We start from the raw sequence: 18741 nt of genomic DNA, 5'->3' as shown, positions 1-18741 counted from the left end.
CGGGGGGCGCCTTGCGGCGCTGGGAAGCCAGGATGGCGTTGGAGGCGGCGCGCGTGCTGTTGACCAGCAAGCACTGCTGGCAGGTGCACGGCTGGCCCGAGTTGGCGCCCACGGGCCAGGACTGCGACTTGGGGATGGAGCCCACGGTGAGCGGGTAGGCCAGGTCCAGGCGGCGGCGCAGGCGGCGGCGGCGGCGCGTCTGGCGGTTCATCTGCGACATGCTGTTGAAGTAGATGAGGTAGCAGAAGCCCAGCGACGAGAGGTCGAGCCACGGGTGCTGCTTCTCGTAGGCGTTCTGGATGGTGATGCCGATGTCCATGTCGTAGGCGGTCCACGCGCCGCTGTCGCTCTCCCACTCCCACACGATCCCCTTGCCCGGCGCCGACGACGGGTCGTAGAAGTTGCGCCGCACGGGCCGCATGGTGCCTGCGGTCAGAAGGAAGGGGGCGCGGGCGGTCAGCCTGGGCCCAGGGTACGGTCCAAGCTGGGGCTGCGGGGAGCGGCAGAGGTCCAGCAGGGAGGTGTGGCTGCGGGGCAAGGTGGGGGGCGGAGTCAACACAGACCCGAGGGGAGGGGTCAATGCAGGTGAGGGTAGGGACGCAGGGGGCTGGTCAGAACAGGCTGGAGCAGGGTGAGGGGGACCCCCGTGGGGAAAGGTCCCCACAGACGCGAGTGAGTTGGAAGCTAGCCTGCACGAGGCCAACACAGGTTGCGTAACGGGAAGCACCACACAGGGGTGCATCACACAGGATGGGGGGCATCAGGATGGGGGCAGGGTACTCAACCTCCTCCCCCATCTATGTAGCTGACATGGAAGGGAGGCCCTGGGCACGCAGGCACCCAAGGGCAGAGTTCATTCCTCCAGTTAGTCACCCATTCACCCGGTCTTCTAACCATCCATTCATGGGGACTGTAACTTTTCATGGGAGGAGAAAACCTAGTCTGTTCCCCCAAGGTGTGGCCGGTGGTGTTTGAACGGTTTCCATCCATTCTTACGTCGATGTGTTTCTTACTCCCAGCACGAGTTCATACATCCATCCCATCACTCATCCATGCGCTCATTCCTTCCTCCCGTCCATGTGACCACTTCAGGAGTTCGTGTCCCATTCAGGCCTCCAGTTGCTTCTTCAGGCTGTGGTCGAGCACCTGCGCGCGCGCGCGCATACACACACACGCACGCGCACTGTAATTCATTCGTTCACATCCGTAGTCACGTGTTACCCTTGTCATTCAGATCTTACCCCTTTATCCACCCAGCCAGGCACCCTGCCGTCATTCACTGCCCTGCTCCTTCAAGCCAGGCGTGCCCACGGCCCTCCCTCTCCTCCCTGTCCCCTTCCGATGGCCCTTGGTTTACCTGCTTATCTTGCTTCTTGACTGTCTCTTTCACTAAAATGTCACCGTCACAGGGCAGGGACTTGCTTTTGGTCACGGTTAGGGCCCCAGCGCCTGCGCCCGGTAGGTGCCCAGTAGGCAGCTGATGGCCGAATGAATGCACTGCTCATTCTCATTCTTGTGTTCCTTCCTTTTGCGCACCCTGCACTGACTGGTCCATCCCTCAGTCTACAACTGTGTGTGTGTGTGTGTGTGTGTGTGTGTGTGTGGTGTCTCTCTTTGCTCAGTTCTTCCCTCTGTCAGCCCACAGTTGCTGCTGGTCTGCTCTCTGTCAGGCTGGTACTGAGCGCTCGTTCGGAACCACATAACACTCACACAGAACAGCCTCGTACCGCCCCCCCCAAGATTAGCATGAGTACCCCCTCAACCCCTGGGTTAAAATGAGGGCTCCCAGACACTGCTCTGTGCTCCCCAAGCCCGAGGCACTCCCCGGAGCCCTGCCCCACTGGAAGCACTGGGTAGACAGGGCAAGGCCTAGACGCCAGGACTTGAGCCGGCTCTGAACCCCGAGGCCCGAGTGGGGTGATTCTTTCTGGAGGTTCAGGGCAGCTGCATCGCTGAGGGCTCCTCACTTCTGGGAAAGCCCCCCAGGTAGAAAATAGAGGTGACTGTGAGGTTGTTTCCCAGGGGCCTGCAAACTCACAGGTGGCCCAACCCCTGGGCAACACCTCGTTCAGACGTCCCTCTCCTGATGACCCACCGTCCCTCTGTCCTGACCCTGGGCTCAGGATTTGAGGAGTGGTCTTCTGCCTCTCCTTTGTTAGAATTCCAAGGACTCTACCCAAGCCCTTGTGTCCCCCCACCCCGGACACTGGGGACACAGAGGCACTGAGCTGTAGCCACAGAAATGAGAGAGGTGATAGGGAGGGGTTGACAGCCTGGCCTCAAGAAAAACGATCCCCTGGTGGCACAGGGGTTAAAGCACCCAGCTGCTAACAGAAGGGCTGGCCGTGGGAACCCACGGTGCTCTTGGAGGCAGAGAGGTGGCTATCGGCTCCCGTCAAGTAGGCAGACTTGGAAATTCTACTCTGTCCTAATGGGTCGGAATCTACACGATGAAATTTTTATTTTGAGGGGGGGTGTGCTTCTATGATATTCCAGCCAATCATGAAAACTCCCCCAGGCCTCTGCCCCAGGACTTAGTATTTTAATTGTGTGCATGCACATTGTTCCCCCCACCCCACAACTGGCCTGAGAGGGGGCTGCATGGTTACTGTGTTCTGGTTCTGGTGACCCTCTAGGGCAGAGCAGGGCTGCCCTGTGGGCTTTCTAGAGGATAATCCTGCTGAAAGCAGATCACCCTGAGGCCCTTGTCTCCTGCAGAGCGATGAGTGGGTTTGAACAGCTGGCCTCCTGGCACTTAACCACTGTTGTATCCGGGCTCCGGAGAGGGGGGAAACTCGAGATCCTGATTCCTGCATGCTGGTCTCCCCCTCCTGGGCCTCAGTTTCCCTATCTGTCAATGAAGGGGGTTGTGATGGATGATGGTGGTACTGGCCTGCCGGGAATTACCGCCTTTAACTTCCGGGTAGGGTTAAGGAGCCCAGTGGAGGGGGAAGGGACCCGACGGTGGTGTCTTACTTAATAACTCAGGTGCCTGGCCCTGAGCAGAGCCGAAATGCTGGGAGATGGGAGAGCAGCTCAGAAGCCTGCCGGGCCACCTCCTGCAAATCCTGACTCAACTCACAGTGTCAGTGTCCTGTCTGTAAAATGGAGTGTCTGAAGCTTACCCCACAAGAATCTTGTAGGTCACAATCAAACAATGCATGCTGGTGTGCTCACCGGCAGAGCGCCTGGCATGCAGGAAGTGCTTACATGGGTGCTAGCTAGGATGACGTATCCGGCATCGCGCACTGCTATGGCTGTCAATCTTTACAGGAGCAGGAAGCCTCATCTTGCTTCCGAGGAGCGGCTGGTGGGTTAGAACTGCTGACCTTTCGGCTAGCAGCCCACTCTAATCTGTAAGCTATAATCCACTATGCCGCCAGAGCTCCTTTGCAATCAAGTCACGTGAAAAAGCTCATGCTATCCAGGGTTCAAATCCCATCAACCGAGGTAGCTTCTTTGTTTGTTTTTGTCCCACTTTCAACTCATTATTTTGCTTTGTTTTATATACGGGTATAAACCCCCCCCCCACCAAACCCCATAAAGAACAAAATGACAACCAAGCCCCCCCAAATCCAATCCCACTGCAGGGGAGTCCATTCTGACTCACAGCAACCCTTTTCAGCAGCCCAAGGAGTAGTTCACGACGCCACCATGGCTCCTGGTCCAATGTGTCACACGAGGGTCTACGTGTGATCGGTGAGACCAGTCCCCGGAAAAGGACGTCCTGCTTGGTAAAACGAGGAAGCCCCTTCACGAGATGGGTTGACACCGTGGCTGCGATCATGGGCTCAAGCAACCAAGGTGAGGCTGGCGCAGGACCCGGCTGGTGTTCCATTCCGTTCACTGTAGGCAGGGTCGCTATGAGTTGGGACCAAGGGCCCTTAACAACCACCACCTCCATTTATCCCCTGCCCCCACCTGCCCCCACCCCCTGTTCAGTTGTCCTCAGGTACTATGAGATCCATTCTGACCCGGGTCGGCCCTGTGCACAACAGTAGGAAACACTGCCCGTCCTGCACCGCCCTCACAATCCTTTGTGTGCCTGCGCCTGTGGTGGCAGCCACTGTGTCCATCCGTCTCGCCGAGGGCCTTCCTCTCTTTCACTGCCCCTCCACTCCACCAAGCAGGATGTCCTGCTCCAGGGACTGGTCTTTCCTGACAAACCAGTCCTGTTCATCGGGTAAAACCTTCCACGTGCCCGCCTGCGCCCGGAAGCTGGTGCTGTGGTAGGTGCTGGCACTTGTAGCCTTTTTGTTGCATGTCTGTCTCACGCGGTCGTTCAATTAGGTCTCTCACTTTGTTCTGGTCTCCCTCATTGGCTGACGACTTTGGGGAGGGCAGGGGTGGATCACATCCTCGTCCTTGTTCCCAGCACCAGCCACAGAGCCTGGCACAAAGGAGGCACCTGCAGCCGAGAGGGACAACCTGCTTGGCATACGCCGGAGCTCAGAGGGAGCGAGGGAGGGGAGGGCCTGGCTGGATGGCATAGAGGTGGCGTGGAGCAGGTGCCACCCCATGGGGGGTCGAGGGGGGAGCAAGCCACACACTGGGTGCCTGGGGCGGGTGGGGAATTCCAAGGCAAGAGAGAGGCGTTCAGAGGTCAACATGGGCCAGCTTTCCTGCAAAGGCCTCTGGGAACGCCTCCCTGCCGCTCAGAGCTCTCTTTACCAGGTATCGATTTTCCTGCCTGTTTACTGGTACTTATTAAGGCCTGGTCCCTGGAGTCCTTTTGAAGCAAGATTGCAATCTGGAGAGCTGGAGTAATTAGGGCAGCTGCCGCCCTCCCTGCCCAGTCCTGCACCCCACAGCGTCCGCCGCTGCCCGCCTGCCCAGCGTCCACTTCTCAGGTCCATGCTGGCTGGGTACCAGGCTGGAGGGGCGGGGGGTGGGGGCAGCTGGTCGTCCGGTGACCTGACTGGTCTGCGATCTGGAGGTTCCAAATGGGTGGTGGAGGGGCGCCCTCTCCTTCCTGGTGGCCTTGGCCTAGATTTTTGGCAGAACAATGGGTCTCTAAGATGGGCCTGAGGTTCCACAGCCTGGGAGGCATGCAGCTGGCCTTTCTCTGTCACCCACACTGGGGCTTGTCTCTCACTGGCCCCTCGGTCACCCAGCTGTGCTGGCCATGAGGCTCTGGGTCCCCTTGGCCCGAGGGCCTGTCCCGTGTCCAGTATGCATGCTTTCTTCGGTCTGTTTTTGTGTCTGCTGGGGTTTTTTTTGACCCCTCCTTTAGTTTCCTAAGAATGTTTAGTTGAAAAATTCCAGTCTTGTTCCAGCTGAGCTCAGGGAAGAGGTGCCGGGGCTAACTAGCAGCTGGGTGGTTGGGGAAACTGGGGGCATAGGGGTAGCCTGCAGCTGTAAGCTGAGTCTGCTTGGAGCCTGGGGCAGAGACTAGGAAGGAGAGAGACAGAGACACAGAGAGAGGCAGAGGCTAGGGCCAGGAATGAGGTGATGGGGCAGGGAGACAATCACCGAGGGACACAGAGCGACGGAAAGAGGCTGTCAGAGAGAGGGGTCAAGACTCACATGGCAGTGGCTGCAGTGGGCACAGGACCCAGAGCTGGGGTCCGAGTCAGAGAATCAAAAGTCTGTGATCTAGACGCTGTGGTGCAGTGGTTACACGTCGGGCTGCTAACCACAAGGCCAGCAGTTCTAAACCATCAGCCAGCTGATGCACGGAGGAAAGACGAGGCTTTTTACTCCCACGGGTCACAGTCTCAGAAACCCACAGGGGCTGTGCTACCCTGCCCTAGAGGGTTGGTTCTGCTTTTAAATCTAGCGTCTGAGGGGCCAGGGAGAGCCAGAGAGGAGACACCAAGGCTAAAAGACTGCGTGGAGGAGAGACCACGGGGTTGAAAACCTGCCTCGACGCTACCCACACGCAGCTCGAACCCTGAGCCCCTACTACGCACCAGATGCTGTGCTCAGCACTTCCCGGGCACCAACTCATTGTGCCCCGCCCCCCTCCATCCCATTCCTTCCTGGAGCTACTAAGATCAGTCCCATTTCACAGGTGAGAAGATTGAGGCCCCAGGGAGTTGAAACCCTGAGAGGACAGGAGCAGAGGGCTGGAAATGAGACTCCACTCATGGAAGGCGCGGGCTGGACTGGTTTGAAAGGTTAGGCGCAGCCCGGTGGTAGCCCGGCTTAGGATGCCTCCAGGGATGGGGAGCTCACTACCTCACCCTTGTCCTCATTGCTTAGGAGGGAGAGCTGGCGGGTGGGGTGTGTCTGTGCCTCAGTCCCTTTAGGAGGCAGGGACAGGCTGAGTCCTCTGGCCTGCCCCTCAGCCTCCGACAGACTCTGCCTGGCCCGGCCTGGGGAATTCCACCCGGGAGGAGTGGTTGTCCAAAGGGAAGTGATCTCATCACAGGGGCCCCCCAGACCTTGGCAGGAAGGGGAGCCCCGTGGGAGGCAGTCATGGGACATCCTGTTAGGTGTGGGGGTGGCCCGCTGCAGGGGGTGGCCTGGTCAAACCCCAGGGTGGGGGCTCACTGAGTGCAGACAGAGCACCACTGGGCACCAGGTGCCGGTCAGGGACCGTCCTGAATTCTTCCACAGAGTAACGCAACATGCGCTGACCCTCAGAGACCACGCTGACGGGGCCCCGGTGCGTACAAACTCAGGCTCCCAGAGCAGCCTCGGAGGTGGGGTGCTGCTACCCATGGCAAACCCAACTCCCTATCTTCCAGCCAGTGCCCACACACAGCAGCCCTCTAAGGCAGGGTGGCAGGGCCCTTGTGAGTCTCCGAAACTGTCATTGTCAGCGGGCGTCCCAAGCCCCGTCTTTCTCCCACGGAGAGCGAGGCTGGTGGCATAGCCCTGCTGGCACAGCGGTGAGGCCCTTGCTGCTACCTTAAAGAGTGGTGAGTGGAGCAGACCGGCAGCCCCGCAGAAGGAAGGCCTGGTAACCTGCTCCCTCTGTAAGCATGGCAGCCTGGGAATCCCGAGGGGGCAGGTCTGCCTTGAGGAGGGCTCGCTGAGTTGGAATCCACCCCCCACAACAACGAGGCCCCACAGCAGGTTAGACACACACACTGAAAGTGATCTGCAGGAAGTCCCGTGGCCAGAACCGGAATCCAGGCCACCTGGCCTTACTGGCCACTCCGGTCACTCTCCTCTCGAGCTCATGTTCCGGAGATGGAAACTGAGGCACAGAGCAAGTAAGGGCTGCCCTCTCACCTCCTGGAGTCACGACTCTCTCCCTTTCCTCCCACCCTGACCCTGGTGGCAACAGGGGAGTAGCTGAAGATGGGGAGATCGCGGCTCCTCCCGAGGACAGGAGGTCCCCATGGGGGCAGCCATCAGGTGGGGACTCACACCGCAGCCTGTGGGTCCAGAGCGCCTGCCCCTGCCCACCCGCGATCAATAACCCCGCGGTGTTCTGTTTCCCTCCAAATGCTCCCCGGGGGCTCTTCAAGCAAAGCCATGGTCCATTAGCGGTTTCTGCACGTTCAACGCTGGCCCAGGCTCCCCAGGGTCTGCTGGCAGCTGGGCCAGGGCGGTGGAGAGAGGGGTGGGGGAAGGGAGGGAGCTGGCCTCTAGCCCAGCCCTCAGACAGGCTCAAACCCAAACGGAGCTCATCGCTGTCAATTCTGACTCTAAGGGACCGATGGGGCAGGGAACTGCCCCTGTGGATTCCCGGGACTGCCTCTCTTTATGAGAGTAGAAAGCCTCATCTTTCTCCTGGGGAGCAGGGGTTGTGGATGGGCTTCACATACACATTTTGAAATCAGAATACTGTATTTCAAAAACTTCAAGATGTCCGAAGACACGGCCCCCCAGGACTGGCACCTGTCCACCGCAGCAGCGGTTTGGGGAAGCACTTCAAAATGGGGGGAGTGCGGAGTGGAGATCCAAAGGCCATTAGTAGGCCACTGGAGATCCCCTTTCAGAGGGGTCTCGGGGAGGAGATGAGCCAGTCAGGGTGCGATGTAGCAATGATGAGAAATACAACTTTCCTCTAGTTCCTAAATGTTTCCTCCCCGCTCCCACTACCATGACTCGAATTCGATCTTGCAAGTCTGGCTAGACCAGAGGATGTACACTGGTACAGATGGGAACTGGAAATACAGGGAATCCTGGGCGGATGAGCCCTACAGGACCAGTGGTGTGAGTGGCAAAACAGGGAGGGTAAAGGGAGAATGGGTAGGAAAGAGGGAACCGATTACATGGAACTGTGTGTGACCTCCTCCCTGGGGGACAGACAACCAAAAAGTGGGTGAAGGGAGACGTCGGACAGGGCAAGATATGACAAAAAACCCATTTATAAACTATCAAGGGCTCATGAGGGAGGGGGGAGCGGGAGGGAGGGGAAAAATGAGGACCTAATGTCGGGGGTTTAAGTGGAGAGAAAATGTTTTGAGAAGCGATGAACAAATGCGCTTTACACAATTGATGTGTGTATGGATTGCGATAACAGTTGTATGAGCCCCTAATAAAAGGTTAAAAAAAAATTAAATTTAAAAAAAGACCCGAAGTGAAATAGACAAGACTAATAAAATGTGTTATAAAACAAACAAAAAAGCATCGATTGAGCGCCTATTGGATACCAGGCACGAGCAAACAAGACGGGCCCAGCCTCGGCCTTCCCAACTGCTCCCCACATTTCTGTTGCCTGCTCGGGCCCTGAATGCCGCTGAACCAGCCACCTCTTTGAAGACAGGGAATCAGAGTCCCAGAGAGAGGAAGGCCTATGGCTAGGGGCACTGCCTCTGTGGGTTTTCGAGACTGTCACTCTTTATGCCTCATCTTTCTTCCACGGAGCGGCTGGTGGGTTCGAACTGCTGACCTTGCGGTTAGCAACCTAACTATTAACCATTATGCCACCAGGGCATGAATGGGCCCAATGTCCCTGGAAGAGAGGAAACTGGGGAGAGGTTAATGCTGACCCCTCCCCTCTGAGCGAGGGCGTCTAACCATATAGCTTCCGGCAAACTCTAGCTTCCTCCCCTGGTGTGATTTGGTCCAAGGCAAGGCAGAGGGGACAAGAGCCCAGGCTGTCATAGGCAGCGAGGTGGCTCACCGAGGCTCCTGGCAGGGCTGTCCTGGCACCCAGCAAGGCCTCCTTTGATGGCATTGTCCTTTGTTCTGCGTTTCAGGCGTTCTGCTCAGGGCCTGCCGCCAGGCTCCCTCCTGCATCCCATCACCGCCTGCCACAACTGCCAGGGCAGGTGGAGGCGGCCAGGCCTGGAGCGACTCCAGGGGCCTGAGGGAGGGAGGCAGGGAGGGAAGCATCCAGAGAAGGAGAAGCCTCAGGGGACCCGTGGGGACTCTGTCCCAGTCTGAACATCCTGGGCTCCACCCGGTGCCAGGCTGCAGGCAGTACCCATCTCCCCACCTGACCAGAGTACCCATCCCGTTCACTTAGGACAGAGCCTGGCATCTAGCATTGGTGCCTGTGGCGTGCGTGAGCACACGGGCACCGCCCCTGATACAGGCCTCGCTGTTGGCCCACATTCCAGATTAGGAAGCTGAGGCAGTGGAATGACCCCAAGCCACAGCTCCGCCTTTTCCCAGGATTCCACACGAGGTGCTGGGAGCCTGGTCATCACCTGGGGTCCCTAAGGCAGCCAGTTCCAGGTTTTGGAGGGCGCAAGCCCTTGGCAGACGTCAGCCAGGGGCAGCTGAGGCCTGGTGAGGGGTGTCTGTGCCAACCAGTAGGCAGAGCAGGCTCTTTAGGTTATCTGTCCTGGGCTCCCACTAAGAGCAGGAGGAAGTTGGGGGACCATGGAGATAAGAGTTATGACAAGATGGTCCAAGGGGCCCTTTGTTCTCTAAGAACTACACTTGGGGAAGGCACAGGGGACCCTTCATGGGTACCTCCACCAAGACCGGCACTGGGCCTTCCTCCTCTTCCTCCTCCTCCCATCACCCCTCTCTCACCACTCCCATTCTTTCCTCCACACCCCCTTTTCTGCTTGGTCACAGCTCCATCACACCCCACCACCTCCTACCCTTCCCCCACTGAGCCCCATTACCTCTGGTCCTCCACCCGGGTCCCCACCACCTACCATTCCTTCCCCCACTGACCCACCACCTCCTGCCTTTTCCCCCACTGACCCCCATCAACCCTGGTCCCCACCCTGGTCCCCATCACCTCCTGTCCCTTCCCCCTCCCTGGCCTCATTGACAGCTTTCCTCCCCCTCTGTCACCTCCCTGTCCCCTCCCCCTTGCTAGGTCAGGCCCCACAGCTCCCCTGGAAAGGCGGGCTGGGTGTTGAGAGGACAGGAAGGGCTGGGGAGGCGGCAAGGAGGGGAGGCTGGGATGGGCACTGTCCAAGGTGCTGGGCCAGCCTGGCCTGGCACACAGGCCTGGCAGCCGCCCAGCCCCCACAGCAGCACACCTGGGTCTGAACCTCTGGCCCCCCTCACCCCCCCAATTCCTTTGGCAGATCCTCCAGGGCCCGCCCTCAGGAGCCTCATCCTATTATGAACATGATGGGCGGATGCCTGCTGGCTGGTGGAAGGAGGCTGGGCCGGCCCCTGCCTGTCCGCCCAGCTCGGCCCTCTCAGGCCTGTGATTAGCCAGCCCCAGTCCTACAGTGTGGCTCTCGGTCCCCCAGGACCTGGCCGCTAAAGGGCAGCAGCTGGCATCTGCCAGGCCCCAGTGGGCCCAAGAGGTCACCCTCACCGCCTCCCGCCTCTCCTCTCCCCAAACCCAGGCCTTTCAGGACCTCCACGGCCACCAGGCTGCTCCAGCCTATCCTCCAAGCTCAGTCAGCTGCAGGCTGGCTCAGCCTGCTTTCTCCACCGGCAGGGCTCCTCCCCCAGACTCTCGGGGAGCCTCTCCCAAGGAGCCCCCAACCACACACCGCCCAGACAGCCTGCACCTTTCCTCTGCCCACTGTGTGCTCAGGTAACGCCCCCACAGTTTTGCTCCTCTGAGCTCATCTGACCCTCAAGTCAGCGCCCCCTGCCCCCCACCCCCACCCCCCTGCAGGGCCTGCTCTTCTCCCCACCACAGAGCAGGAAACTGTGACTCTCCCTCCAAGAGGGTCTGCCGGTGGCCACATCCGCTGGACCCTGGAGGGGTCACTTCTCACAATAGCCATTTGTCTTCGCCCCCATAGGCCTCTGAAACAGAACGTGGTAGGGGTGCTTTCTGTCCACTGAGCTGGCACCAGTGACTGTCCAAGAAACCTGCTGGGGGTGGGGGTGGGGTGGGATTCAGCCGATCAAGAGAGGCTCTTGCAGGTAGACCAGGAGCCAGAGGCCAAATGGGTTAGCCTGTGAAGGGGGATGGGTAGGCAGCAAGACTGCCACTCGGAACTGGACTTGTCACCACTTGGATATGACCCTGCCCTGCCCCTGTGCAGGCCCTGTCCCCCCCTCACCCCGCGCCCTGGGCTGGCTAGGAGAGGGTCCTGAGGGCATGCCTTGTTACTAGGGAGCTGCACCAGGCGGGCCTCCCCGGGTGCCTCGTGTCCCTCCCTTGGCACAGAGCCTGGCAACAGGTTCCGATGGAGCCTGACGGGGAGGAGGGGGAGGGGACTCTCAGTCGGGCCACTGAACCCTTGCTCGCCCCATCCTGGAGGCCCAGTTGGACTGGCTGTGTGACCTTGGCTGAGCCACTGTCCCCATCCTTGCCCTCCACACCCTGACTGGTCCTAGTCGTCTCCATTCTAGGAGCTGCACCCCCTGGTGACCTCCGCTCTTGGACAGCGCTAAGCGTGGGGGACAGGGACCCCTAAGGGCAGGGACCAGGTTTGAGTGAGGCTGAAGTCCCTAAGGATGGGACGCAGGTTAAGAGAAGACACTGAAACTAACTACCACCTGTCCCTCCGGCCCAATAGCTTAGCAAGTGCCAGACACAGCTGGCTCTGAGCCCACGGCGCAGGATGTGTGCACAGTCCCCAGCCTGGCCGCCACCCCTCCTTCCATCCCAGCGGCTCCATCTGCAGAATGGGCAGAAGGCCTCCCCCCCGTCCTCCCAGCAGCGGACCAGAAGAGACCAGGCAGAAAGGGGTTGCTCACCTCCCCGCCCAGCCCCTGGGGAATGCCGGGAAGTGGCTGAGTCACGCCTCTGTGCAGCTTGTGTGGTCACTGGAAATCCGGGGTCTAGGGTCAGGCCCTGGGAGATGGAGGCCGCTGCCCCAAGAGCAGGGGGTGAGAATGACCCCCCCTCGGGCAGACATCGGCTCCCCAAGCGTCCCCCTCCCCCATGATGGTGGGAGCCAAGGCCCTCATCCAGAGACCCCCATGGCTCTTGGGCCCACTCAGCCTCCCCACTGCTGCCCCACCCGACCTAGTCCCAGGCACGTCCCACTTGGGGCAGTCATGTGGCAGGTGATCCAGACAAAGCGGGCTGGGGAAAGCTGTGGACAGTGAGCACGTGGGCCAGCGCCTTCCCTCAGCCTTCCCAGCTGCTGGGCCTCCCCTCCTGCGCTCTGGTGCCAGGATCCTGCCTGGGCCACCAGCTCCGGTGCCAGGGGCAAGGGCCAAGGGGTTTCTCCACCCATGTAGGAGGACTCCAGGTTACAGGCCGGATTCTGGGCTCTGAACCCGCAGGCCATCCCAGGGAAGCTCACTCCCTGAGCCACCAGCAGTGAAAACAGCCCAGGGGGGGAGAGGTGAAGGGGCAACAGCTGTGCAAACACTTACCCCATGGGGGTGGGGGCGGGGGCGGGCTGAGTCTGACACCTGGACTGTCCTCCCATGACCGCATGACACTGTCTCTACAGACACTACGTGCTGATGTGTCTGTCACCCAGCACCCAGCCAGGCTGGCGGGCACGCACACGCCTGTGCATCTCAGCACACGTTACAGGGACGCCCGGACACGTGTGCGCCCGTGTCTGCACACACCACGAGGCATGCCTTTCAGTTCACAGCGAGCCTAGGCAGAGGAAAGACCAGTAAGGACCTGGGTTGGTGAGCTACAACACACAGGCCTGTTTGTGTTTGTTCAGCTGAGAACAGTTGTGCGCCATTTTACACGACGGGTGAAACACACATACACGCACACACGCACACACTCAACAAGAAGAGCTCATGAACATAAACTCGTGACATGTGACTTTCAAACTACAGCGCCCCACCCCCTCACCCCCACCCCCACCCCCCAGTTGAGTTTCACCAGTTCTCTGTTCTTCTTTGTTCTAAGTACTGCCTGCTGTGGCTCTGGGGGGGAGGGTACACTAGTGGGACTGAGTAGTGGCCATGGAGATAAAACCGAACTATTGACCCCCAAGCTGCCAGCCCAGATGTCCAGGCACTAACCCAAGCTGGTGGGACCTGTCCTGCTGCCTGCAACCACTTGAGTTCAGAGCAATGCACCCCCAGAGAATTTTACAGGGAGAAAATTCAGACGGATGTGCAAGACCCGTGTGCTTTACAGCTCTGTGCTGTTTTGAGTGTGTCAGGGAGAAAGCCGGGGCTCCTTACTCCTGTAAAGAGTGACAGTCTCAGAAACTCAGAGGGGCGGTCAACCCAGCCCTGTCGGGTCGCTCTGAGTTGGCATCCACTCCACGGTAGTGGGTTTGTTTATTGTTTCACTGTTTTCCTTTTTAGCATCTGTAAAAGCCTCACTCTTGCCATGCGTCTTATCCTCTGCGGGGCTCAGCGTATGCTGGTGTGTGTGTGTGTGTGTGTGTGTGTGTGTGTGTGTGTGTGTGTCTGTGTGTGTGTGGTGTAGTGGGTGAGGTTGCGTGTTGGGCTGCTAACTGCAAGGTCGGCGGTTCTATACCACCCCCTGCCCAGGAGAGAGATGGGGCTTTGGAAACCCACAGGGGCGGTTCCACCCTGTCCTATAGGGTTTCGGAGTAGGTATCAACTGGACCGCAGGGAGTCTGGCTTTTGTGTTGAATTTGGGCAATGCTTCGGGTGGCAGGGGTACGTTCAGGTCTCTCCAGCGACCCAAGCTTCCTGCGAGTAAGACGCCGCCCACACCCATGTTATAGACAGGAAAACTGAGATTGGAGGACTCTTGTCCCTGGCCAGTGGCAGAGGAGGGTCTGGTATTCAGGTCTCCTGCCCGCTGATTCAGGCTTATTCCAGGACCATCAACAGTGAGGGCTAAATCTCCTTTCTTGAGGTGTTTTTTTGGCACTATGTGAACCAGGAGTGCGTTGTAACCTCTGTGGTGGGGAATCTTTTTGCCCCTTCCTCTTGCAGATTTCTACCATCCGAGCCATTGCCTGCTCCCCTTCCCCCCCCTTCCCCCCACCAGCGCTCACAGGCTCTCTTCACTGGGGGGTCCTGGCAGGTGCCCAGGCGCCCAATGGGGCATGCAGCGTTCTTTCCTGTTTCCGGACCCCAGTGGACAGGTGTGGAGTGAAGGACTTTGGGTGGGGTGACTGAGCGCAGCTGAATGGCGGCTGCATGGAGGAACGGGATTTCTACTTTTACCGGCTGACCTAGGACGAAGGGGCGGGGTGGGGGGGAAGAAGAGAGTCGGGGTCTGAAGAGGCAGGCCCTGAGATGGGGGCTAGGGATTGAAAGGGGCCCTGAGAGCTGGGGGCAGTCAAAGGCAAAGTCGCCAACTTGGCTGCTTCCAGAGACCGGCCAGCAAATGCTGTGGAGTGGGTCCTGATGGGAGAAGACAGCGCTCCTCAGAAGGACAGCGCGAGGCCTTTCCTCAAAAGGACCTCTCCCTAGCAGCCCAACACGTAACCCACTACAGCAAGGTGCCACCAGAGTCCATGTGGTGCCTCTAGGTGGATTCAAATCTGCAATCTTTTGGTGAGCAGGCGGGCACTAACGGTTCCCGCCGCCCGGAGACTCAGGCCTCCCTCAGGGCCAGGCTCCGGATAATCTCTAGAGCTCAGGGCTAGCTCTGAGCCAAGGAGGAAACCTAGCCCCTCTTGCTCCCAGGGAGTCGCTGGGGAGTGTGAACGCTGATCGTGTTTGTCTGCTAACCGACGGCTGGTGCCTTAGAAGGAAGGTCTGGTGATGACGTTTGCACCATTGGAAGACCCGGGTTCTCGGAGACACACAGGGTTTCCACAAGTTAGAGCAGATTCAGGGGCAACTTTCTAGCCAACCTTTTGCCCTCCACCAGAGAAGGGGCTGAAATAAGACAGGGAGAATGGAGCCGGGGATCCCCAGACTTCTCCATTTCTCCAGTAGGGTTTCAGGAGCTGGTCTGAGAGAATGCGGGGGTGCAAGGACCGGACGGTGGTGTCCCTTCATCTCAGGACGTTTCTCGGCTGTCCAGGTTCCAGCCTGTACCACCTCCCCGCTTGGTAGCCACCATGACCTTGAAGGTACTTGGCACTTTCCTGCCTCAGGGCCTTTGCACCAGTTCTTCTCCCCAGCTCATCCATCCTATCACACCACCATTATTGACATCACTACTGATAAAACTACCATCATTCTCCCCACCACCACCACTACCACTACCATCACCACCATCGCCATCATCACCACCACCACCACCACCACCACCACCACCATCACCACTACCCCTCCCCCCCCAGGACTCATCCTCCTGATCTTTGTTCAAAAAAGCCCTTCCTTGGATTAGCCTTCCATGAGCAGACGCGCACTAGCCTGGCTGTCTTTCATGCGATCAGAGCTGCTGTTTGAGTCTTTGTGGGGGCCCCTGTAAAGCAGACCATCTGTAGGGGTGGTGTGTGCACACCCGTCTCCCAGATCTGCGGACACCTCCTGGGGGCCCAATCGCCTGCCCGCCTTGCTCTCTACTGTGCTTGGGGCATAGCCCAGTGCCTGGCTCACAGCAGCAGCTCCCTCAGGGGCTGCAGGACGGAGTGCGTGAGTGATGGGGACCACCAGGACGAGTATCTAGAGTGATGGAGACAAGGATGGAGCTCTACACAACACCAATAAGCCACCCCCAAGCCCCTTTCCAGGCTTGGTGATGACCCAAAGTACTGGGAGATGCCCTAGTACTGGTCACAAGATTCCACTGCCATGATGGAAAGGGCATGGGTCTGGGTTACCCAGTATGGTAGCCACGACCCACTTGTGGCTTTTAAACACTTGAAATGTGTCTGGTGGGACAGAAGAACAGGATTTCTTGCTTCCTCTTGTTGCCGTGACCCTTAATCGCCAGTAGCCACTGGCAGTTAGTCCCCACCCCCAAGAGAAGGAAAGCCGCACTGCCCTGCTGGTCCCAAGCCCTTACGAGCAGTTCCTGACCCTTGGGGGGTCATACATACCAAGTGTCCTTTTGAAGCTCCATGAGGCAGGACCTCAGGAACTCACTGTACTTTACTGCCACCAAGCTTGTCGCAGAGGCCACTAGGCATCAGCTACATGACGGCAAATCGCTAGCCAGACTCCAGGATGAAGATGCCATGTGGGACCTCGTCTTGACTCTCTAAATTCCCTTCTCACCCATCCTATCAGCGCTGACACCGTCACCACATACTGTCGCTGCTACCTTCACCAACATCTCCACGCCACAGTCACCGACAGCTAACAGCCCACAGTGCTACCAACAAAATTCTCTCCAACACCACCCGGCCGCCAACACCACCCCTCTGCCACCATTACCACCACCATGACCCAATAACGCCACCACCACTGCCACCCATCCTCACCACGTCCCTCTGTCATGCCAGCACATCACTGGCCTCACTCCTGCTGTCAGTATACAACCACCACCACCGTCACCACTATCACCACCACCGTCACCATCACCACCATCACCAGCATCACCATCATCATCATCATCACCACCACCACCATCATCACTGCCACCACCATCACCACCATCATCACCATCACCATCACCAGCATCACCACCACCACCACCACCACCACCACCATCATCATCACCATCACTACCACCATCACCACCACCACCATCACCATCTTCACCATCACCAGTGCCACCGCTATCACCACCACCATTTTCCCCATCATCACCACAACCACACCACCATCATCATGCCCACCACCAATCACCACCACCACCAGGCCAATTACTGACCTCCCTGGTACAATCCTCCCATTCCCTCATCAGTACCACCCCACCACTGCCATCAAACCACTGACACCCTCCACTGACACTGTGACCACCATCACCACCAGCACCCGGAGGCAGTTCATGATACCAGCTAAAAGCCGTGACTCTGGGTTTCCATCCCAGCTGAGTTTAAACCAGTCAAGTCATCTGTAAAATGGGGCTGAGGAGCCAACAATGGTTGTAAAAAAATCAAATGGGGCACTGTCTTCTTGGCCCCAGGCTCCAGCGAGCTCACTTTTATTTCATGCTCACATGGCTGGCCGTGAGAGCGAGAGATCAAATCCACCCATTTTGCAGATAGCAGATTGAGGCTCCAGAGGAAACAGGACTGGCCCCACATCGAACATAGAAGGCTGGGTTGGCACCGGGAGTCTTAAATGGGACTAGGCTAGAACGGCTCCTTCAGGGAGAGCGTTTGGCTCAGCAGATGGGGGTCTTTCTGCAGTTCCAGGCTCCACCCTCGGGGATGCTGGGGATTTCAGCATCCCACCAGAAAGTGGGGTGGGGGTATGTGTGCCTTCAGCCCAGCTGGAGGGTGGGATGGGGTGAAGTGGATGGAGGGTGGAGGCACTGCTTACCCGTGTCCTGGCGAAACTGGTGCATGGACTGCAGGTCGATGATGTAGGGCACCAGCTGGGCGTCCACCTGGCCCAGGACCACAGAGCCTCGGGCATCCTCCTTGAGCACGTTCTCAATGTGGTGGCACACGGTGGCCGTGTAGGGCCTCCAGCGGCTGTGTTCGTTCAGCCACTCCCATACCACCACGCGGGCCACATTCTGCGGTGGGAAGCCCAGCCCGTTCACCGGCACCATCACACCCTGGCCTGGCCGTGACATGGCCGCTGAGGCCTCAGGGGCCAGGTCCCTGCTGTGGCTTAGCCCTGCGGGCTGGCTGCGCAGAAAATGTCCTTTCTCTCCTACAGGGACTGGCAGTTCGGCCTCCTTTCTAACTGCTCTCTGGGGCCTGCAGGCCTTGGTAAAAGGGTGTGGGGTGGTGTTCCAGGCTCCAGGGACCCCCTTCCACGCTGAGCAGTCTCAGTCCAAGGGTGAGATCGTCTCTCTGAATTTCTTGGCCCCCTCAGGTCAGGCAGCAAGCTGTCCCTAAGCTAGATCCGGCCTCCTCCTTCGTTCTCCCAAGCATTCTTCCAGCCCAGCGCTCAGCGCCTGTCACCTAGGAGGCCCCCCGGCCCCAGTCTGCTCGCAGCTGCCACCGCGGTCGCTGTGGCGGCCAGCCAGCCCTCTGCGCTCCGACTGCGCCCCAGACCCAGCGCCTGGCTCTAGCGGGGCTGTCCGGCGTGCCTGGGTCCGGCCCCCCCGACGGCTCCTGCAGAAGGGGGCGTCCCTGCACCCTTGTCTCTTATCCACAGCGGGGTCCTGGAAGACCTGGGTGGCCGCAGAACACACGGGAGGGGGAGGGGCGGGGAGGTGGAACGCACCCTCGGCCCCGCGGGCCTGGGCTGCAGCTCCGGAGTTGGGCTGGGGGCCGAGGGGGGCGGGGGCCCATGGGCACGCCCCACCCCACTCGTGCTGGAGACCTGCCGAGAGGAGAAAGGGAGAGGGCCCTTTAAGAGAAGAGCGCGGCACCCCTTCCCCCCTTCCCGGGAGAGCGCACGGCTGAGAACAATGGGGAACCGATGGGGTGGGGGGGTGCTGGGGGGCTCGTAGGGGTCGACTTGCCCGATTCCCTTGGAGCAGGCCTAAAAGAGGATCTGGGGACTGGGAGGCGCGCTACCCCGAGGTGCGGGCCAGTGGCGCCCTCTCCCCAATTCGCTGGGCTCCCCGCGCCCGGGCCGACCCCAGCTGCGCTG

General features: G+C 59.2%; 1 protein-coding gene across 1 annotated transcript in view; it reads right to left on the bottom strand.

Annotated features, from left to right (window-relative positions):
- The window catches only part of DTX1 (deltex E3 ubiquitin ligase 1), a 40482-nt gene extending 22045 nt beyond the window's left edge, over positions 1–18437 (bottom strand). Inside the window, exons 1-2 of the mRNA XM_045296698.1 lie at positions 17512–18437; positions 4–426 (exon numbers count right to left, since the gene is read on the bottom strand). Coding sequence (XP_045152633.1) covers positions 4–426; positions 17512–17770 — 682 coding nt within the window. The 5' untranslated portion in view covers positions 17771–18437. The remainder of the gene's footprint in view (positions 1–3; positions 427–17511) is intronic.
- Between the last annotated feature and the right edge of the window lie 304 nt (positions 18438–18741).

Source organism: Echinops telfairi, unplaced genomic scaffold, assembly GCF_000313985.2.
Source record: "Echinops telfairi isolate 266 unplaced genomic scaffold, ASM31398v2 ScPeMD7_7412;HRSCAF=8450, whole genome shotgun sequence".
NCBI classification, from domain to species: Eukaryota; Metazoa; Chordata; class Mammalia; order Afrosoricida; family Tenrecidae; genus Echinops; species Echinops telfairi.
This window is presented reverse-complemented; position numbering and strand designations above follow the sequence as displayed.